The 24,539-nt window shown below is 37.5% G+C and overlaps 1 protein-coding gene across 3 annotated transcripts in view; it reads right to left on the bottom strand.

Annotated features, from left to right (window-relative positions):
* TRPM3 (transient receptor potential cation channel subfamily M member 3) overlaps positions 1 to 24,539 on the bottom strand; it is a 383,001-nt gene that overhangs the window by 91,646 nt on the left and 266,816 nt on the right. For all 3 annotated transcript variants that reach the window (XM_054283455.1, XM_054283456.1, XM_054283457.1), the window contains exon 7: positions 5,685 to 5,859. In XM_054283455.1, coding sequence (XP_054139430.1) covers positions 5,685 to 5,859 — 175 coding nt within the window. The remainder of the gene's footprint in view (positions 1 to 5,684; positions 5,860 to 24,539) is intronic.

Genomic DNA, 24,539 nt, shown 5'->3' with positions numbered 1-24,539 from the left:
GGAGAAATGAAGGCTCTGAGGAAACATTATTAAAGCCTTTGAGCACTTGTAGGGTGCCTATAAGGAAGATGGGGACAGACATAGTAGCAGAGCCTGTTGTAATAGAACAAGAACAATGTTTTTAAAACTAAAGGAGTGTTGATTTAGATTAGGTATAAATAAAAAGATGCTTACAACAAGATTGTTTACAACAATGATAAAACAGTGAAAGAGGTGTCCCAGAGAGCTGGTAGGTGCCCCATCCCTGGCAACGTTCGGGGTCACGTCAGAGAGGACTCTGAACAACCTGATCTACTTGAAAATGAGCTTGCCCAGGGCAGGGGAGTCAGATTTGATGACCTCTTAAGAGGCCTTCCAATCGAAACTTTTCTATGTTATTATGATTTATTGTTTAGGATCAATCAGGAAAGGCCACTTCAAAAACCTGAACTGACAAAGTAAAAAAGGCTATACTCTGTTTCTGTCTGAGACATACTGGATGATTAAACAGTAAAGCAAAACTTTCTTCATTGCTTTGGTTGATGCAGAAGATTGATGACATTTTGGCCTACTCCTCAGAAAGAATTAATTTTTTTAAGCTATGCTTAATATTTGAGGAGACAAGAGACATTTCACGTAATCTTTCAAACTCATGGCATATGATTTTGTAGTGATTATTGGAGAAAGATCTGGCATGTAGCCCACCAACTAACTTGTTTAGCTTTCTTTTTCCTCAAAGATTTTTAGTACTGGAATCATACAATATACTCGAGAGTTAAAAAGATTATGCACTAGCCCACTTTCAAAATGCAACTCCATTATAGATTTTTAAAAATGTATTGTTCTCAAAATGCTTTGAAATGTCTTAAAATAATACAATTCACTCAATGAATTGCACATAATCGGTTTCTAACTCTTAATTTTTGAAGTATTTTTTTCCCAAGGTAAATATATCCATAAAATATCAGTGGAATATGAAAAGTATTCCCTGCCCTTCCTTTTAGGAAGCTTAGGGGATTTTTTGTTTTAGTTATAATTTGCACTCTAGACAAATCACATCTTATGTAAGAAATATGACCAGAGGTTCTACTTGTATTTTTTTCCACTGGATTACAAATAAGTTGTCCAACTTTGCAGGACTGGCTTACACATTTTCAAATTCACACATTTTGCATATCATTGTTTGTGAAAAGACAGAAAATAAATTATTTGTAAGAAATAAATCATTAATATATTATTATTTGCAATAAAATAAATTTTATGTAATTATTTCTTCACTGAATTCAAACATGGATGATTTCTGTGTGCTTTCTGAAGAATCACCTTTTCACTGCAGACCTTCACTGGTAGTTGTTCTACATCATTTTTCCCTGATCACAGTTTATTGAATGGCTGTTTCTTCACCAAACAAGAGATGAATATATTGACCCTCCCAAGGTCAACAAACTGACTTTCTTGTGTCCCGGTTTTGATTTGCAAAGTACTTTGTTACAAGAGAAAAGTAATGTTATAAAAATATATAATGTGAAAATAATTGTACAAATTAATTCAGACATGATTTGGATCAATGATTTCCAGTGATGTGGTACAGACCATGGGGGATACTGAAGAACCATATCATACATTATGATCCCTTTTGCTCAATGTGAAAAATTCCTGTATTTTGCGTATAAGCAAAAAGGGATTTAAATAATCTTCTTCAGATTTGAAACCTAAAACTATGCCACCACGAATCCAGAGAAAGATCAGTCCAAAGATCATCTTTAATGATTCTCATATGAGGATGCTCATTTAAAGCACAGAGAATGTTTGATATTTCCTTGCAAAAATTAGGCAAGAAGCAAATTTTTATGGCATTAAATTGAACTCTTAAGAGTCTCTTGCTTGCAGGAGTAGAACTGATAGAGTAGTTAATGAGGTATAATTTCAACTTGGAGACTGCATTCCAATACTGCAAGTAGTTTCTCATTCAGTAAGGAAATATTTTTCTAAGAAGTGACAAAAATTCTAACCTAGTGTTTTGTTTCTCTGATTTTAAATTCAGTATATAATAAAGAAAAAAATCTCTGAGAATTAGAAGCTTCAAAACATTCCTATAAAGTTGCAGTTTGCATTTGTTTTACTTTCAGCTTTTGCTTTTATGCAGGTAAATGAAATGAAAAGGCATCCATCCTTGATTATACAATCCAAAATACTCCAGCTGTATGTGAAGGAGATTTACTACCAATGAAGATATTCACTTAGGGCTTAGTAGAGACTAAATTTACATTTTTATGATTGATCTTATGTTCTTATTCCTCAATGCTGTTCATCATATTTTCAAGTAAAAGAAAAAATAAGAGTCTGAAAATCCCGACCTTTAAATCAAGGCCAATTGTGAAAAGCACCCAAATAATTCTACCAATTTATCACATGGGGAATGTTGCATTTAAGATGCCTTCTTATTAAAGTTATACTGTGGACATAGCTTGTTTGTCATTAAAATGTAAAAGGTACCAGGAATTTACTCAACTCTACTAAATTACTTCTGAGAATTTTATTTACTTGTACTGAAATGTAGCCACCTATTGAATTCTTAAAACTCTGTTACAGACTTTTCCAGACCAAGGAACCAAAATTTAGTTTCTGATATTAAAGTCCTAATAAACTTAAACCCTCCCCCCGTGTTAGTTCTGTGCATCTGACACTTGTAATGCTAAAAATTCAGCTGCACACGTGGACAACCACACACGTGCCTTACCTTCCCCTGCAACTTCAATGAGAGAGATGAGACAATGAGACCCGCAAGCTGGTTCTGCCCCAAAGACATCTTTCCGTCAGGGTGCACTTCACCCGCGTGGGGCAGCGCGGGCTCCGCTCTGGGCCCTGCTGGCAGCCTCCTCCTCCTCCTCTGGGGCCGCTCTCACAGCGAAAACTCCCACCCAAAGACTGTCCCGTGGCAGTGAAATGCCTGCCTTGTCATGAGAAAAGCTTACAATTGGGCCTTAAAAAGGCAGATTGAAGCTTGTCTCCTGTGCTTTCAAAGATGCAGCAGGCATTGGTATTGCACCACACCTCCATTAACATAAGAAATAATGAATTTTTCCGCTATGTGGAATGTTCTAGGAAGAATAATTAACAAGGAGGAAGGGCTGGCACCGCACAATTCTTTGAAACCCAACACAAAAGGACCCGTCGGGCAGATAGGCAACTGCTCAATGCACTAAAGGATTTGTCTAAATGGAAGGATTGGCACAACACTGATCAAAACTCAAGCAGAGAGATGTATTTTTTCTCTGTCATTTCCAGACATAGTTATTTTCCCCATGGAAACAAACTTTCAAATTAATTTAAAAGCTCACAGAACTCACAGCAGTGCTTAGTAGACACACACACACATTTTTATGTGTAGAAAATTAATCTTTGTTGGGCTGCTGTGAGTTAAAATTTAAGATTGTGCAAAATAAGCATAATAACATAAACATGCAAGTGAGTTTGTTTCTGCCATTACTGATCCAAGTTTTGAATTATTTAAATTAGATACCCAGTCCATAGCAGCTGGAAGATATGCTGTGTCTCAGAGAACACCTTGCTTCTGACAGGTGGCCAGAATTAAAACAGGCTTTTGATTTGATAGTCTGATTACACAGTGACTGCAGAATTAAACTTTGCATGCAACTTAGATGTACTACCTTGATTTAGAGTTTAATAAACACAGTTTTGTATAACCTACTTAGATTGTATCCAAAAGAAAAATTGTTAGCTGAATTCAGTTAACATGGCAATTATTTGATATTCTCCTCATAGTGCTAAGCACTACTCAAACATAGGTTAGAGATGGGGGAAATGGATCCAATTTATAGCTGAAGTCTAATGCATTTAATCTATTAATGAATATAATAGTATTCATGTTTTACTTCTAGTATTATTGAAAATATCACTACATGCCAGACGGATGTTTTCTGAACCAGGATGAACACATAGAAATTTCCACTGGCTAGTTTGGCAAATTTCATAGTTTGTGCATTCTATTTAGTGCAAAGTGAACAGAAAAAAATGAGTAATTTTGTTGGTCAATAATGCAGGAAACAATCTGGAATGGGACCCCGACATCCCCACATTAACAAGACCCATAGCAAGACAGAATAATACCTTTCACAAAGCCAGATGTGAGAGTTTCAGGTAAGAAATTGCATGTTCTGCCTCTACTGATACTATAACTTGCCTTTTCTACAGGCAGGAGTTTGTGATGATGAAATAGAACCACAGCACCATAAATTCACGGAATCATAGAATGGTCTGGGTTGGAGGGGATCTTTAAGGATCATCCAATTTCAATGTCCCTGCCGCGGGCAGGAGCACATTTCACTGAACCAAGTTCCTCAGAGCTCCATCCAATATGGCCAGGAACAATTCCAAGGCTGGAATTCTCTCAGCAGTCTGTGCCAGTCCCTCAACACACTCACAGTGAAGAATATCTTACTTATATCCAGTCTAAAGCTACCCTCTTTCAGTTTAAAATCATTGTCCTTTGTCTTGTCACTACAGGTCCTTGTAAAAAGCCTTTCATACAAGCCACATTTATTTACATTTAAATACTTTAATTAAAGTCTCCTCCTGTATTTTTTATGGTGACATCAGAACACAGACAAGGTAGATGTACATAATAAATACAAGGATAAAGCATATTTGAATAAGGTTATGTGAAGTGTTATCAGTGAGGTCACTGAAAACAGAGAAACAACTTCTCAAAGATTCAGTGAAACCTGCCACATTCTTATGTATCACAGATGCAATGCAGTACTAAGCATGAACCTGAATATAAAATGGATTTAAGCATTTGTGGAAAACGATCTCCTTCCCAGTAGGAGTTTTAGGTTGAGTGAGTTCATGATCACATTTAGTTCTAAAAGACGTAATACTGCTTGGTCTAGAGCTCAATGTTTACAGATTTATATTTTTAAATTGTTAAATCTTCTCTTTATTTGTTATTTTCTAGTCTGGGCATCAGACTGAGTTATGATTTGGGAACTTCTGAGAGGAAAAGCCCATGATCATTGCTGAGCACCTGGAAACCCTCTGAGGGTGCTTGTGGCTGTCAGGTAAGGAACAGGTTAGGGCAGCCACAAGGCTGTGGACCAAGAAAGTTTCAGCATTTTCTAGTGGAAATGCTGCTACTCTGCTGATCTAGTGATCTAGGATGCCTGTAGCCTTATTTGAAACTGACCCCTAATGAGGCAGGGCCAAGTCCTTGTTAACTGGTGCCTGAGAAAGACCTATTCAAGAAACAGACCAAGAGCACAGCCAAACTTCTGCAAGAGGGTGGAAAGAAGGGGTCCTCAGATTAATTTTTTCCATCATAAACAATCTCCTCTATGGTGGTGACATACTGCAGAGTAGCTTTCTCCAGGGCTGGAGTAGCTGTTCCTGTCTGAGCAGGGCCACTAAGATGATGAAGGGACTGGATCACCTCATACATGAGGAAAGGTTGAGGGAGCTGGGACTCTCCAGCCTGAAGCAGAGCAGACTCAGAGATGAGGCTTGTTTTAAGGCTTATTTTGTTATGTTCTGAATACCTTCAGCATTTCACCCATATCAAAGATGGAAATGGCCATGTGAGGTAGGTGTTGCTTCTGTGCAATATTGATAATAATTTCCTGTGCTCCGCTTTACCATGGAATTGAACCTGTGGATAGAGAAAGAACATATGTCATGAAATGACTTACCCTCCTTCCTCAGAATATTTGTGGCCAAAGGCAAGGATGTCAGATGCTCGGCCACTGCCATCACATATCACAACAGGAACAGGGGGAGTGTCTCGCAGGTACTCCAGAACAATGGAGATGACATTGGGACCTCCTTCCACAATAAGGGCCACCACAGGAACCCCTTGGCCAATTCCTGGAGCAAAAGAAAGAAAGAAACAAACCAAACCAAACGAAAACAACACAAAACAGACAACCAGCCAATAAAAAACCACAAACACACAAAAAACAAATAAGTAAATAAATGCAACAAAAAAGAAATAAAAAAAATGCAAAGCCAGCAAGGCAAACAAGACATAACAGAAGACAGAAGAAAAAAAAATCAGACTGAAATAACTGCATTATGACTGTACAGTGTAATGTCAGAGAAAATGCATTCAGTAAATCAGGTATTTTGAGGACAGATGGGACCAATGTAGCCATCTCCTCAGTTTCACTGCATAAACCATTATATTCTGGAATTATCTTCTATTTCAAATACAATAGTTATGTTTAAATAGACCATGATTTTTTTTTTAAAGATCAAATCTTGTTTTGAAATCATAAAGAAACTATTGCATGTCTTCCTCACATGTTCATAATCAAGACTGGAATCTTGCTTGTAGTGTAGCTTTTGCATGATGTCAGCTTCCCATCATTGGGTCTTCCCATAGTTTTGCTTGCTGTTTCAAAATTACCTCTATGATATTTTTCCTGCTGTGTGGGATCCACTTTGAGGTTGCAGCTGGGCAGCCCTTTAACCTTCTCTTCAACAAAATAAACACACTCTCAGTGTGTTTATTATTGCAAGTCAGTTCTATATTTGTTTTTCAGCTCTAGTCAGTCTCATGGTTTTTCTCTGAATTCCCTCAAATTTTCAGCATATTCCTTGATTTGCAGACCCCACACCAGGTATACTGCTCCAAAGAGAGCTGAACTAGTGCTTAACCAAAGGAGAGGCATATTCATTTAATGCACTTGTGGTGTAATTACATGGGAGCCCTCTGCAGAAGTTGTAACATGGACTGCCAGGAAAGTTGTGTGGATTTAGAGAAAGGCAGTTTGATGCCAGGCTGCTGTTAACATAGCTGAAAAAGCTTTTATGGTATTCACTTCTTGACCAGCTGAGATTGGGGCATTCAAAAGGACTCAGGCAACAGAAGTTGAACATTTTCTATTAGCAATTTTTTCCTGACAGAAGCTTCTTTTCCTTTTCAAGTAGCTTTTTCCAAGAAAACCTATATATGTTCTGCTCAAAATTCTGACATTTCACTGGAAAAACAAAAATAATGTCCTTCACTATTAATAGCTGGGTTTGAAAAAAGTTGCACGAAGCCATGTAACAACTGTTCATATGTCTGATGAAGTTTTTATTTAGACAGGGTACAATTCTCCAAAGCAAAGGTAAGCCTGTGAGGCTGGAGCATTAAATCTGATTAGATGCTCTAGAAATATTCACAGATCAAATGGTTTTCAATAATTTTAAGGACTTGAAATAGAAAGAAAAAAAAAAACCCAAATTTGTATATATAACAGGAAAATATTCTAGGCATTTCTTGAACCATTTTGAAGGAAATGTTATGTTTCCTGAAGTGATTCTCAGCATGCTTTGTTATGTTTGTCTCTACTGTTTGTCTGTGGCTTTTTAATCATATAACTTAAGTAAAACGTGTGCTACTTATTTATGTTAAAAAAATTACAGGTAGAATTATAAAATATAGGCTAATGAAAGAGTGTATGAGGGGTGGAGTATAACAAGGTGATTAACAGAATGATTTGCACAGAGATCAAGGGTTAATTTTTTGTATAATATTAAGGACTTCCCTGAATTGCTGTTCTACCCAATCTAGACACCTGCTAATAAGATAATATTAAGCACTACTCTTAGTAAAATGACAAATTGAGTCTGGATGACATTGAGGATTAATGGGGATTGAGAAAGTTCACAGTTTGAGATGCAAAGCCATTTATGCGGTATTTAATAAATCCTTCTGTAAACTAGGAACTCATTAGGAGGAAATACTCGAAAAGCTGACGAAAAGAGAACTTTCTTTGGTATAGCAAGACTACTAGAATACACACAGCAAAACATTTTCAGAAGGAAATTGGCAATTCAGTGCCATTGTTCAAGCCAGTCCAGAAATTCCATCCAAAATACTATCTGTACCTGTGCTCAGGCTTGTTCAGAAAGAACAAGCTGGAATGAATGGAGGAAAAAGCCAAAAGGAGCGTATGGGGAATAAAGATGTCATCTTATGAAACAAGATACAATGAGTTTGACTCATCTTCCTTACCAAATTAGGAGAGAAAAGACTCCATGACTGAATACCGCCATGACATACAGCACATTAGAAATTAACAGTTTTAGATGGCATTTGGAAGATTTTTGGTTATCAGAGGAGCGAAGTCTTTACAGTCTTCTTGTAAGACTACAAGGTAAAACTTTTTGTACTGAAATTATGTTCTGATGCTCACCAATCATCACAATTGCAGCTGTGTTGTGAATCTCAAACTGTTCCTGAGTCAGGTTCTGTCCTTCTGCTGGAACTCTGTTCATTCCCAGTGTTTTCTACCAGACAAATAATTCTCATAATATAAATGATTATGGCTAGTCTAAATAGCTATTTTTGCCTTGTTGGGCCGTTTGAAAACACATCTAAAATTTCTCCTGCAACCTTTGATTTTCCTTATAAATTTTTAAACATATATATATTTTTTAATTTAAGTCTTTATAGTCACAAGAGTTGCCTGGCATATAAAAGGTTTCTGCAAGTGTTCCAGTTGTGTTCACTGTAGTTAATCAGATGGCAATTTTTCTCTACTCTGGTTCTTCAGAAATATATTCAGCCTGAAAACAATCCTCTAATTCGGGGTTAGTAAAAGAAAATAACTTTTCTCCAATTCAGACTTCAATGAAACTATGTAGCTTTAAATTTAACCCCTGACAAAGTCATGTGAGCCTTGGTTTATCATATACAATTGAGTTCCAGATTGAACTAAAACTGTTTTATCGTTTTGGCACGTTTCTTTCTGAGACAAAAAATAAAGATTTAAACACAAACTTGATGTCTATATCTCATTTTCATTTGGGAAATTCTCTCTGCTTTCAGCAAATAGATGATTTTTTATTTTACATTTCATTGTTCTCCATAAATAATTTTGATTTGGAAAAATCTACTGTTTCTTTATTTTAGTGGGCAAATTATTCCAGTTAATTTTTGGAATAAGAAATAATATTTTAAATCAGTTAATAGTACTTTGTTGATATTTCTTCTAAGTATATCAACTTATGGCTTTCAGGAACATTCTCTTGATTACAGCTGTCTTAATCCTAATGTTATGAACTTCCATGGATTTATGATAATTAATTTCTGAGCAGTAATGGTCCACTGCATGAAAGAAAGTTAACAGACATGGTGAAATAACAAGAGGTCATGCCTGCTTGAGTACCACAGAATTTCAAAAAATGGGTAAATGGGAATTATTGCATCCTCAGCTTTCTATGATGTTCCCAATCATATTTAAATTAGTTATGACATTATATTAATTTCAGAAAAAAAATATATCTACTTACACCAAGATGTCTGTAGCTCAATAACTCTCAGCCAAAATGCAGAGTATATTTGAATTGAACTTTTAGATATCCTGATACTAAAAATTCCTGGATGCTTCCCTGCTGCTAAATATTAGGAATTTGGAAATTAATATAGAGGGTCTGCAGAATAATTTCAGTGTGTCTGAAGACACTGACTGACTATACTAACACTGCATTTATAACTATGATGATATAAAACTGAGAACTGACTGTGCTTTGCTCTAATATAACATTGGGACAATTTGGGGAACATTAGCATGTGATGCAAGCAAGAACCTCTGACTTTGAGAAGAAGGTATCTGATGGACCTCTCTTTAACTGCTAATCAAAATCTGCTTCCCATTAATTCACCTCAGAAATAAAAGAATGAGAAATTCTTTGTAAGAGCTCCATTTCAGCTTGTTCATGCACAGTAAACAATAGTCTGCAAAGAAAGGGCTGGCAGTGCCTCCACAGGGAGCCTATGGTTTCAGACACTTCATTTAGAAAGACAACGGCAGGCTGTGAGGTGGGATGCCAAATGCAGAGGTAATACATTCCTTACAATGTCAAGGAGACCATTGCAAAAAGAGTTTCTCACTTGAGTTGAGATTGCCAGAAAGGAGGCAGTGCCAAAACGAAACCTTGCTGACAAAAAACTGGACTACAGTACTGCAGCTGCTGCTTCCTAGCACACATCCACAAGGTGGGAACTTTATGCCAAGCACTATAATGGGCAGTCCAATAAATGAACAAGGAAGAAGTTTTCTTTTCATGTGTTTTTGTGGAATTTACCAAAAAAAATTGCCTTAGTCTGGGAAAAAAATAAGGATAGCACTCATCCTGTTGGGCTATCTTCAATAAAACTGTTGCTTTCACTAATAAGTACTCTAAAAGTATACAACCTTAAAAAAATGTGTGTTTCACATTTTACTAACTAGAAAGGGAGTTGTATTAACACACTACACTGAAGTATTGCACAATCTGAAACTGTGAAGAACCTTTTTTGGTACAGGGCAATGCACTATTATCAGGAAAGACTATCACTTGGTGTTGTCATCCAAACACAGAAAGTACAACACATTTTTGCATATCTGAGTACTTTTTTCTGTTTCCTAGAAGGCACTATATTACATATTAATCAGCTTTTTATTTAATATTCCTTGTAGATAAACATTTTAGGTTTGGGTGAATTATTTTTAAATATCTGAAAAACTATGGTCATCTGATAATTACATGGAGGATTAATTTTTAAATTTAATTAGTTCAATTTCTAAAGCATTTCTAGGATGAGCTTTGGTTTCAAAAAGCCTTTTTTCCTTCTCCCTTTGGAAGGAAGAAAACTTCTTGTCTAGCAGTATATCTGTGAACTTGAAATTGGCTGTGAATGCTGACTAATGTGTTATCACTGTGATATTTATGATTTAGTTAAATAATAGTTCAAGATGAAAAATAGCTGGTTGCAAAATCAAAGGTCTTGCAACTTAAGAGTGGTCTCTGCATTTTTATTCTGTGTTATTAAAAAGAATTTGTTAGACAGACAGGAGATTTTTTTTTTCTCTCAGATTTTCCAAAGAAATATTAAGTTTGTATCCAATAGCAGGTATGTGGGAAACATCTTGTACTAGCTGGCATATTACTATTTAATAAGCTCTTCAATTCATGTATTAAATTCTTGATATTTCTGCTATAAATCCAAAAGTATAGGTAGCCTCTCATGACTTCATTAATAGAATACAGAAAAATAAGCCATTATTTTCATTCAATATGATGATTCATACAAAAAGAAGAAAGTACCAAAGACCTGGTGCTCATCACTATACTGATTTCTAAAATAATAATTGCATTTTAAGTATTTCAGTAAGTATGGATTTTTGTAGGTTAGATTAGACTGCTTAGTATTTCACAGTGTCAGGTATTGCTGATGAAATTAGACTGCAATATTGTGCAAAAGATTTATGTAGTCAACTTAAAGCTTTGTTACTGTGTTATTGCCTTTGTGGTCAGAAGCAGAGCCAGTGTGACTTTCCGACAATTGTGATTCCAGGAAAGTATGTACACATCAGAACATTTTTCCCAATATGCACCAAATAGCACTTGTAGGCTTTCCTGTTAATATATAAAAACCCCCATCATTTTACCCTTGACATAGCTGTAATGCATAAATATGTAAATTAAAATAATAAACTAGAAAAAATGAATGCATTTGGAAATGCAAGGAATGAAAAGCTGCATAAATGTCTGTGTTGTGTGTAAAGGGACTAAAAAATATCTACTGTACTTTGTGGAAGCCCGATTTTGTTTTCCCAGTTCTTGGAAAAACATTAATATTTTATACTGTGAGTATATTTATAAATAATGTATAACTGCCTTATAAATTATTACTACTTCTCTTAGTGAAGAGCTAAGCATGAGTCACCCACATTTTTATAGACCAACAAGTGAATAAAATGCCTCATTTACTACAAAATGCATTTACTACTCATGTTTTTAAGCATGGTTTTAGGAGTAACTGGGAAATATCACTATGCTGTATACTATCCGTAAGTTCAGCCCTGAGTTCAGTCAGATAAAACAGAGGCTCTCTAGTTGACCAGCCTGGCAGAAATGTGTCTAATTTCAGTATCATAACACTGCACAGTGGTAGGCACATCTGAGTTGATTTCCTGCTGGCCACCTTTGCTCCTTCATCAGGCCAGACTCACATTTTGGTGTGAGTTGTCCAACGTTAATTTCCTTTTTCTACCTGGAAATTCTGACTGTAGAATTTGGTAATTATTTGAACTTGTTTGGGATGTTGGGGCCTGTGTCTGTCCTGCTGGAGGAGTTACTGCACAGCAGCTAGCACAGGAGTGACGTACAGCTGGAAATGTGTCACACCTCATGCTCAACATGCAGCTGGAGAGCCAGATCTCCAGAGGCTGGATGCAATGGAAGAACATCAGGATTAAGGTTACACATAAGACTGTGGACCTACTGAGAGAGCTCAAGCTGTCCCAGAGGAGGGGCAGAGTAAATCTGCACAAACTTTCACACGGTGCATGAGCAGCCAACCTGACAGCTCAACGTCTTTTCCTAACGAGGCACACACTGCTCATCTGTGCAGCACAGAAACAGGGCTCTCAGCCTTCCTAGAAAACCTGAGCCTACCCTAGGCATCTACAGGGATGTGTGCGGCATCACTGAGCTGGAAGGGTTCAACATGTCTTCAGGAAAGCAGGTGAATTTGCATGATCAAGCAGCCTCTACATGATCAAGGCCTACTCTCCAGGTCCACAGATGGCTAAATCTTCCTGGACCTAGATGTACTGCAGATGGTGGGGTACACAAATTAGCAGTTTTCTCTGCTGGTCATCATACCTCAGGTTTGCATGTGCCTATCTCAGATAATGAGACAATAGACTCTTAGCAGTAGACAATTCCTGTGACAGGTTTTAGACTTATTTCTCACCACTACCTTGTGAACATCCTGCAAAGGATCTGCTGCTTGCAGACAAGAGCTACCTTTATAACTGCAAAATTCTCCTAGGATAATGGCTTCTGTGAGTGGTAAACTCAATGCTCTGACTGACAAACAAACAAATCCAAAAATACAAATCAACAGATTTAGCTGTGTTAGAGTTCCTACAAATGTTTGTTAGTGCACAGTGAATGGAAAGGCACACAGACCATTTTGCACGAATGCTCCATAGTGTAAAAACACTTTAATTGCATCAAACAGATGACATGTTCCCAGATACAGGCTATTAATTCAACAGATGAGGTTATTTTACACAGGGCCTTTTAATGCAAGGATTGTTTACTTGAGGTATTTAGCAGAAAATCTCATTTAATTGTCAGTGGATAATTGATAAAACCGTTCTGAAGCTCAGTAACAATACTGATGCAGTAACAAGAACTTAGCTGGCTTTAAACTACATTTTGATCAAATCTGACCTTGGTTTTAACCTAAATATATATGATGAACTATGATTTTTGAGGGGAAATTGACTAATAAGCCTTATTCATTTGTATTTGAAGCACCGCAAAATAGCGTTTCCTTCCAATTTTTTTGAGAGGCTTAAGGTGTCTTGAAATTTGTATCAGAATTTTGTGGTTCTGGTAAGTTAAAGAAATATAAAGAAAGTCCTTGCTCAAGAAGTCTGTCTTAGAAGTCCAGTTTCTAGGTTATTGCCATGCTCCATGGGACAAGCAGGCACATGAAACCTGTGCCTTCCAGAAACGTTTCAGTCCAAGTGTTTACATAGTACCTGGATATATCCTAGCGCAAGCTACCTACACAGATTGGATAAACAATTAAACATGAGTTGGAATCTTAATAAGCAGAAGAGCTGGCGTAAGCCTAAAAGATTGAGGAAAATAATTTTAAAATTCTCAACCAATATTTGCCTTACAGTAATGCAGAGTCAAAAAAAATTGCTCTTCTGCTGTTAATACAGCAGGTAAGTGATGCTCAAATAGATTTAAAATTTACAATGAAGTCAAATTCAAATAATTTATACTGAATTGACAACAGTCATTAAAAGGTTTGACCACACAAATGTGTTTGCTTCACCTCTGGACATCTATGTGGTACTCCCTATGGTCCCAACTAGCTCAGAAAGGCTAAGTGATAACAGAACATCATAAAATAGTCCAGATCCTTCATATTAGGTTACACTGAAATAGCATTACAACTTGGGTCTTTTTCTAGGCATTTTTTTCAGGAAACTTTTTGGAAACACCTTCTAATGTGTATGACACCTTTTTGGCTAAAATATCAATAGCAAAAGGCAAAGAGATAGGATCACCTGCCCATACAATCTGCATGCTCCAGTTCTCCAAATCACAGTTGCAATATGTTTACCACTAGAACAATTACATTACTAAGTGATCACAACTGGAAAAAAGGGAATGGATTTTGCTTTCACAGGATGATGGGAAAGAATGCTGGGTTTTATTACCCAGAAGTACAGGAACATCTCCCAAATGTCACTTCTAGTTCAAACCTAATTTCACACAGTTCCACTTTTTAGTCAGCTTTTCCTTTTCCACATCCCTTGTCTAGAGCATCTTCACTAGAGCAGAACCTCTTATTCCAGATATGGCAAAGATAAGAGGGGTATTTCTTTTAGCCCTTCAAGAACTGTTACATAACAAAAGGAGAGAAACTTACAGATTAAAAAACAAAACAAAACAGAACAAAAAAAAAAAAAAGAGAGAGAGAAAAGAGGTCAAAGTCATTCTACTCTTTTCTGAGCAGCTTTAGTAGTTTTGTGTATTCAGAAATTAAGGGGAACATCGTTTTTTTTGGAGACTCATTACCAGTTCTATGTCTAAAGAAATCAAACTGATCTGGAAAGCCAATAAAAAAAAAAAAATCTAAGAGTATTTGCTGTGTTCCTGAAATTCACAGAACTAGAGGATTATGTGTGATTGAATGATACACAACCACTACTAATAAAAAGAAGCTCATAACAATTTGACTTATTTTTTCTTTTCAATTTATTTTTTGACATTTCTACTATAGGCTTGGTGACTATCACAGAATCACAGAATTTCTAGGTTGAAAGAGACCTTTAAGATCATCGAGTCCAACCCATGTTGAGTTGGACTCGATGATCTTAACACCTCAACTAGATCATGGCCCCAAGTGCCACATCCAGTCTTTTTTAAACACATCGAGGGATGGTGACTCCACCACCTCCCTGGGCAGATGATTCCAGTATTTGACCACGCTTTCTGTGAAAAACTTCCTCCTTAATTCTAGCCTGTATCTCCCTTGGCGCAGCTTGAGACTGTGTCCTCTTGCTCTGTCTGTTGTTGCCCGGAGAAAGAGACCGACCCCCAGCTCACCACAGCCACCCTTCAGGAAGTTGTAGAGGGTGATAAGGTCCCCCCTGAGTCTCCTTTTCTCCAGGCTGAACACCCCCAGCTCTCTCAGCCATTCCTCACAGGGTTTGTGTTCCAGGCCCCTCACCAGCCTCGTTTCCCTCCTCTGGACGCGCTCAAGCGTCTCAATGTCCTTCCCAAACCGAGGGGCCAGAACTGGACACAGCAGCCAAGGTGTGCCCTCACCAGGGCCGAGCACTGGGGCAGAATGACCTCCCTGCTCCTGCTGGCCACACTGTTCCTGACACAGGCCAGGATGCCATGGGCCTTCTTGGCCAGCTGGACACACTGCTGGCTCCTGTTCAGCCGGCTGTCAGCCAGTACCCCAGGTCCCTTTCTGCCTGGCCTCTGTCCAGCCACACTGTCCCCAGCTTATATCGTTGCAGGGGGATATTGTGGCCAAAGTGCAGGACTCGGCTCTTGGACTTAGTGAACTTCATCCCATTAGATTCTGCCCATCCATCCAACCGTTCCAAGTCCCTCTGCTGAGCCCTCCATCCCTCTAACATATCGACACACGCTCCCAGCTTATTGTCATCTGCAAATTTGCTAATGAAAGACTCTAAACCCTCATCCATGTCATCAATAAAAATACTAAACAGAACTGGCCCCAGCACAGACCCCTGAGGGACACCACTGGTGACTGGATGCCAGCTGGATGCAGCACCATTCACCACCACTCTCTGGGCCCGGCCATGCAGCCAGTTCCTAACCCAGCAAAGAGTGCTCCTGTCCAAGACGTGGGCGGCCAGCTTGTGTAGCAGTGTGCTGTGGGAGACAGTGTCAAAGGCCTTGCTGAAATCCAAATAAACAACATCTACAGCCTTCCCTGCATCCACTAGGCGGGTTACCTGATCATAAAAGGTGACCAGGTTGGTTAAACATGAGCTACCCCTCCTAAACCCATGCTGTAATTTCCTTTTTATTTTCTTGCTTCCCAAACACAATTTAAAATCACTACTATGAATTTTATTTTGTTTGGCTATGTTTTTTGCCTTTGTAGTTTCCATTCATTCTCCTTGGTCTCCTTGTTATGTTCACATCCATTCTGCATTCTTATCTTTATTATTTTCTTTTTGGTAGCCCAATCACATTTTCACTTCCTCTCTGTCTCCTTCTGCTTAATCCATAGTCTTCTTTTATCTCGTTTTTGCTAGGAGTGTGATTGTATTATTTTGTCCCAGTCTGTTCTCCTTTCTCTTCTGCTCTACCTTGATACTTTAATTTTCATGTCTATTTGTTCAGTGCTCCTTTCTCACCTCTCTAAATCTACCTACTGATGTATCTGCCATCCTGCCAGACCTGACATTGAAGAAAAATCTGTGCACCTGACACCTGGAGCCATATCTTCATTTAATAATAGACTGATCCTAAAAACTTCTCAAAAGGAAATTCAGCATGGTAATGAGAAAAGATTTGTGGTATCTTCTTTTGATTTTTTTGCTTGTCTTTGCAGAAGCATAAGGTTCACAGAGTCCTCAGAAGAAATGTGACATGGGAAGGGCCTATTGTAAGACTCTGCCCTGAGATTTGTGAGCCTTACAAGCATCCAAGCAACCACTTGGATAAAATGGCAATACATAGTTCAAAGCTGGCACTTCAAGTTCAAAGACACACACACACACACACACACATACACACACACACACACTCACACAGAGGAACCTTTGTGGATTTCAGTCAAAACTTACCCTATCTGTCCTTACAGTCAACTGCTAATTAGGGCAGCACCAGAGGACCTAACAAGTTTCTCTCTTGGAGCTCATCACCTGTAAGCAATGGCCCAAGAGACACAGGAGCAACTACAGTTTCAGAAATTCTCAAATCCTCTCTGATCTCCCCTGATGCTTTCCCTGGCTCCTTTGGATGTGAGCACTACCACATATTGCACGCAGCACTTTCAAAAGCTATCGCATTGTAACATAACCAAATTCTACATTACCTCGTATCACATATTGAGATGCTTTTCCTTGTCATATTGTCCTTGTTTTTCAACATATTTGTCTCTATGCAATCTAGAAAATTATCCCTTATTCTCACCTGTTTCAGGAAACTACAATAGGTGAGATACAGAATAGCAGAAATTTGGCAGAAGTGGATTAATCCTAAAATAATGTTTCTTAGTTTTGCAGCCTTATGAATTCAATAAATCTAAAACATACAAAAATTAGGGAGCTGAAATCATCTGTACTCTTTTTCTTCTATATGAATCATATGAAAACACATGTTTTAAACAAACTGATCTGTTTAAAGTCAAGTTTGTGAAAGGAATTTATAGATCCACTTGCATGGATCTATTGAGTGCTTCAATAATTATTTGTAACCTTGGGCTTTGTCAGCCATTTCTGACATATGTTTATCTTCAGTGTCTGATCAACAAACATCATGATGCTTTTCATGAAAAAACCTAAGTTTCCAATCTCTAACAAAATCTGAAATGAGTCAAAACTTCAAGAAGTTCTGGGGTTTACTGAAATTTCACAGTAGTCAAATTTTTGATCTTGAATCAGACTTCTTCTAGAAAGTAGTCTGTACCTAGATATGTAGTTATGAAAATGCATCTAGGACTGCACAGGACATGAAGGAAAAATCTGAATCAAATGAGAATTCCAATGCATTTGATGATGATGTAATGGTCAGAGAAGGTGCCAGTGATGACAGTTGAACGTCCCTTTGCCTCCCCAGCCCCCTTCATATATTCTCAGGCATAGGATGACAAAGGGAAGTCCACGGGTCACATGAACAGATACTGTTGACATATTATACTGTCTAAACTGTCTTCTCTACCTAATCAAATCACCCAGCTTTATCTATCAATTTCTTATTCAGAGGTAATGTTTTTCTCACAGGCCTACCAAAACTCAACTACATTAACCAACTCTATAAAGAAGGAAGATTAAATACAAGGTCACAGGTTCCAATGCCTATTGTCTGTCTGTTTTTCAAACAACATATAGGTAGAGCAAACCTTCAGCACCAAATGGCATGTTTAGAATGAGAATAACTGCAGCATGATAATGAACAGTACAATTCTACATTTAGTCCTCTGTGGTCTGGGAGAAAATTCCTCCAGAAATGCACTGCTCAAAGGAAGAGTATTAGTTTCACAGGGTGAATCTACACACCCTGAGGATTTGATGTGGTCATCTTCTCAGAAATATTAACATGCTTCAATGTGTAGGAATGGACCTAGCAGTGTAAAGTGGTTCTTGTAAGCTCAAAAGGCTATAGAGTATACAGGTTAAAAGATTTATAAAAGGTTGAAAAGTTTATGAAAGATACAAAATAAAGCAAACTACTTCAAACTTTCTGATTTTTTTGAAGGCGTGTATTTCCACTTAAACACACACTGCCTTTACATCCTCTGGCTCAATATTCTTGTTTCAAATATGTTTTTGGTTACATATCCATATTTTTACATTATTTCTGGTTCTCCTGGAAATGGAATTGTTAAAAATCTAAGAAAAGAGCTTTTTTTTCTTTGCCTTTTAATTTTTTTCCAGATAACTCTTCCTGAAGAAGAATGTGGTAGCTAATTTTATGTAGAGAAAAGAGTTTTCAATAGCAGAAAAAAGTCTTCCCTCCTCATTAGCACAGCCTCGACTTCTGCTGGCTAGGTGACATTACATATGCTTGTTACACTCATTCCTCATGTTAGTGAAGTCCTTGTGCTCATTTTGTTCTTTTCACCTGCCTCTTTCCTTCTCTGAGGCTGTGTCTAATACTATAAAATGTCAGAAATCTAACAAGTATGAAATCATCTTTTAAATCATTAGAGGAAACATTACATCTTTTTACATTTCTGTCTATGATGGTAGCTGTTAACCCCGATTTGAACATCACTGCTTTACTGACTGAACTCCATCTATTTCCAAAGCAAATTGTAAGAATTTTAAACCGCTGTCAGAGAGTTACAGAGAATAGAAAATTCTGGCAGTCTTCTGACGAAGATTTTAATATTTTGATGTACAAAGCCTTCAATATAAGTAAAATATCTGAATCTAAAAATAAAACGTCATTAGCAGGTGGTCAGTATATTTTCAAGACATTTGTCAGGTATGCAAATATCACACAAAGCTTTTTCTATTCTTTAAATCACTTACTACATTGCCATTTCCTGACACATTCCTTCCTAACACATGCTGAACACAAATTTTATTACTGACCCATATGTGGTATAAGACATGAAATGTACACAAAAGACAGACAATGACTGTATGTTTCACCAAATGGTAATGCACACACAAGAACACGCTATGAGTGTGTGCTATGCTGCGCTGCGGTGGGCTATGCTAGCCTCTGTGTCATGTCCACATTCTGATTCTGCTGACAAAATTATATGTGTTCTTTTAAAGAAAAATGTTCAACATTCTTATTAATTCACAACACCTTTCCTTTCATTCAAATTAAAAGAGTTCATACATGCAATGTGCAATGATCATTATATATATAAATGATCCCTGTCCTTGTCTTGCTCCTCTGCTCCAGTAAGAGCACTCATACGAAGAAGGAAAGTAAGTATTTGTGATGCAAGTGCTTGGCAACTGTGCTGTAAGCTCTTTAAAGACTTGAGAATACTTTGAGCACCAATAAAAAGTCAGTTAATACCAACAACTATATCATGTGAAAGGAAGGCCATAGTGCAAACAGCAGGAATGAAATTAAATGAGTATTATAAAACTGCAAACTGGAGCCAAAAGGGACAAGCTTTAGGTAGGATTTTTGAAGATTCTGCAAGTGCTGGTAGAGGCCCTTTATATGTAATATGAAGTAATTCTAGATCACACTTGTTAATGAGAAAACATTGTTCTGTGTAATCACAAAATGAGCGAAACCCATGGCATGTCAACCTATTGGACTTTGTTTGAAAATGATTAACAGACCTCAGATCAAATGTATTATCTGAGTTGCAACATTGGTAATTTCTCTAATCTAACCATCTGTGGAGTAGCAGGAATGAATATTTTATGACTTGTAGCTTCCAACGCACATTTTGTAGACAGATTTCTTTTATATTTCTGGTTCAAGGCACAACTGTTGTGCCTATTGCATTACTCAGGAATGCTCTGCAGAAAGGGTAATGAAGTACATCTTAGCAAATGACCAGGCCATTCTACAGCTCTTTGGAAAAATAGTTTGCTAGTGTCCAGGAATGTTACAATTGCAGAATTTGCAATAGGTAATCTCTAGTAATTAGATGCTTCATTTATTTCCTTTCTCTGTTTATAGATTACATCATCTGTTTGGTGACGTATGAAGTTCTTTTTCTGTATTGACCACTAGTACCTCCACAGGATGGGGAAAAAATAGACTAGCTGCACTTCCACATCTTGAGTGATCATAAGATATGCATTCATTTTGAAACCAGTGACCATACTGGTGAAAATTATTCTGCCTTTTTTTTGTCTCCAAACAGCTTCTTTGGAAACATTTCTTTACACCATTGTGACCCATTAGAAAGAAGGTCTAAGTATACAATATTTTGGAAAAAGCAGTTGTAAAGGGTATAAAAAATTTACAATGTACTGAAGACTTCTCAGGCATCAGGGAGAAGAGAAAGAAAAGAAGAAAGTCCTTGCATTCCTTCTGAATAAAATTTAGCATTGAAACATAGCAGCTCAGAATGGCTCAAACCAAGGAATAGTGTAGACAAGATGACATTGAGGGATGCACATGAACTTTAGAAAAAGAATAATTAAATCATAGGCTGCAACATCATGGCAGACTGTGTCCTGAGGATGGATGCCTAACGACTTTTAGTTATTTTTATAAAGATAATCAATTAGACTTCATTGTTTTAAATGGATTTTAGGTCTCAAAGACAGTAAGTACTTGTATGATATTTATGAAAATCAAGTCCAAACTTGAAAAATCCCACATAAATTGCAGTTTTTCTGTGTTAATTCTTAAAAGATAATTCCAATGTAAATTATGGCTGTTCAGAGTAAAACTTGCATCTTTTGTTCTGAGCAGATAACCATATCCTTAGGTCATGGAGTTAGGGTTACAGTGAGTGCCCACTGTATGAATGTGAGGCACCAGCACACTCTTGGTGCACACGAAGCATGCCAGGCACTTGGGCTGCATTGGACCAGTGTGCCAAGTGTGGGCCCTTACCCCACGCTCACTCTGTTCTTCACTAGCAGGGCTGTAGCTGCAGCCCTGGATGCAGGTTTGGGCTACCCATGAAGGATGAGGAGAAACTGCAAGGATCCAGAGGAAAGATGCATATGCCTAAGGAGCAGAGTTCGAGACAGCAGTGCTTGTTTAACCTTTGAAAAGGAGTCCAAGGAGTTATCCTATACCTGTTCTACAACCTGCAGTGATGTTAAAAAGGTGTCTGAGCCATATTTTTCTTGATAGGGTGAGGTTCTCTGAAGGGAAAATGTCCAAAAGTAGCAGTTTGTGAGCTTCAGATAACACACTGGTGATGGGGTTGGGGAAAGTTTGTAAACCTTTTGCTGGAGTCCTTATAGATTGGAGTAGGTTGAATATTAATATAGGAAGTTATCAGCTAAATGAAGGTTGAATATTAATTACTGGAGGTCATCAGCCAAATGAAGCTATGGATAAACTTACTCAGCATTGCAAATACTTCTCTTTGAGAAGAGACTCACACTGGGGACCTTCAGAAGCCTGTTCCAGTCTGTGTGTAATCTGTCATTCTACAGACAGCTGTGAGCTGTCTTGTGTCCAAGGCAATGAGACAGAGTTTAGTCTCTTGAGCAGTTCCAGAAGCAGTGAATCAGAAATCAGTAAACTGGCAGTGGTGGATTACATCAGCCTGACATGCCATGGATCCCTTCCTGCCATGGAACAGTACAAGGAGAGCCGAGAAATGGAAACACAGCTGCCCTCCAATTTCTGCATCTCCCTATCGAGCTGGGGCATTTTATTGTGTTAAAAATCTCTATACCCTTATCCTGAGAATCTTCTGCTCATTAACACAATATTTTTGAACAGTATGGACTCCATATTTCAATGTAAAAACTTTTACATGAGCTACTGAATTAACCATGTAATGCTATATAAATAAACTCTATGGCAGAGATAGTTACAAAGATATCTTTCCTTCCTTCCAGTGTATATCTTCAAGTGATCTCTGTTCCTTGAAAATTCTGCAAAAAGTCCAGCACCCAAATATTTTTTGAATTGGAAACCAGAAACATTTCTGATTAGATTGCTTTGAATATTTCCTTTTGATCTTAAAACACTATTAGAAAAGTTCTTATTTTCAAAATTTCATGCTTCAAAATGATGCACTTTGAAATTCCAGGACTTTGAGACAACTTGAGGCTCACTTCAAGAGACGGTTGCTGGGCTATGTTAAAATAGTCTTCCTTTGTGAAAGTAAGAAAAACCTGTGCTGAGCATTAAAGCATCAAATTAACCTCCAGGTAGTTGCTCAGCTGAGTGACTCTGTGCTGAACTTGCAGGCTCAGGGTCACAAATGACACTCTCTGCTTTTCTAAAAACTATTTTTTAGTTCCTAGTATTTGCTGAGGACAAAATAAGAGCAATACAAGTGGTAAAACCTAAAAAGGTAGTGGAAAACAGAATACTCGATAAAATATTTTCCCTAGTGTTCATAAGGGGCATAATTGGAGATTCTTCTTCTTCTTCCTATTATTATTCCTGTTCTTATTCTTATTTTATAGTACACTGATTCAAGAAATTGGATACTGCTGAATTACTAATAAAGATGCCATATTAGGAATAAAAAAACCTAAGACTAACAGAATTATCTGACATATTTAATGACCCAATTTAGTCTTAAATTTTATAAAAGAGATTGCCACTATTGTAGTCTATATGAAGGGAATGCCATTTTTTGAGTTTTTAATATATGAGAACAAGTTTAAATCTTGAACTATATGTGACCCCAAATATCCAGCAGAGCTATCACTGCACTGGAGAAAAACAAAGTTAAAGCAAAGGAAAACAGATAAGAAGAAATGACAAGCCTGGCATGTCAAACTCAGGCAGGCTTAAAAATAAGAATAAAATCTACTTTCAGCACTACTGTTGAGGGGCAGGCTGTGAAATAAAAAGTTATCAATTGTTTACGAGTTCCTAAATCTATTCTGTTTTCTAGAGCAGACTCTCTTTTTTAGCGATTAACTAAAAATTGCACATTTTCCTGAGTCTCTCACAAAGAAAACTGTGACGCTGTCAGTGTTTTTCCTCACTCCACATGCTTGCCAGTGGAATATGGTAAGTAAAGACATACATGCATGGCTGCACAGACTCCCATTTGGATAAAAATCCCTTGGCAGCAAAGCCCAGTCATGCACAGGATGGAGGATCTACATTGCTCTGCTATAAATAAGGGTAAAGAAAAGCATCAGAAATTGGCCATCTGTTTGGCTGACCCAACAAGGCAGGTGGTCTTTCTAATCCATATGGTCAACTTCCTAATAACAAGAGTGTGGGCAGGACTCAGTCACCCTCTTTTAAAGCAAAGAAAAACAAAACATTACAGAAGCATTCTGGATGCCACTGAACCAAGATGTACAAATCTTATTGGCAGGCTTCTTTTTGAACAATTTTTTCACGTTTCTATTTTGAGGAAGTGCTGTGAGATCCAAGTACCTTTGGGTTTATAAGAGAGAAAGGGAGCGAGTGGTTAAATGGTGGACAGTCTCTGTCACAGAGGAAAGTGAAAAGGAGGATGCTTACTTTTGTTTGTGGGGCATACTGCAGAAAGAAACCAGAGAAGAGAAGTTCTTCATTTTTTAGATGTTTGAAGAAGTCAAGGAAGCATTTGACTTGAACCACCAAAGTTTATAGTTCCATCGATCACTTTTTAAAAGATAATCCTCTTGACCAAATCTGAATTTAGTTAAATCTCTCTAAAGAGATTTATTCTTTAAGATAAGATTTTACCACCAAAATGTTGTGATGTAAACTATAAAAGCTCACACATTTCTTTTAAAGGCCTTCAAAATAACTGCTGTTAATGCCACAATCTTATGTATTTTCATGATATGCCATTTATGGCACACACAAAAAAAATGTGCCTTTTTGCTGCTGGTCAAGCAAGGATTAGATTACACCATCTTCATTTTCTAAGGAAGCTCCCAGGCAAGCACCCACTGCTTATGGTGCATGCATTTTGTGCATATCAATATAGTACTCTGAGAAAAAAACAATGTAACTGTGATAGCCTAAAAACAATAAGCCTGTAGTGAGTGGAGTTCATGCAGTGCTGTTGAAGGCTGTAAGTGGCACAACATTTTAATTTAAAGATTGTATTCATCATACAGAAAACTTTATCAAGCATGAAGAGCATTCTGATTAATGCTCACCCAATTGTGCCTGCCTGTAATTCCTTGGCATCTGATGTCTGACAGCTAAATGCTTTTCCCAGTCTCATTCCAGTTTCACATACC

The sequence above is a fragment of the Melozone crissalis genome, unplaced genomic scaffold, assembly GCF_028551555.1.
Source record: "Melozone crissalis strain CALT ecotype California unplaced genomic scaffold, PUWL_Pcris_2 ptg000036l_1, whole genome shotgun sequence".
Taxonomy (NCBI): domain Eukaryota; kingdom Metazoa; phylum Chordata; class Aves; order Passeriformes; family Passerellidae; genus Melozone; species Melozone crissalis.
This window is presented reverse-complemented; position numbering and strand designations above follow the sequence as displayed.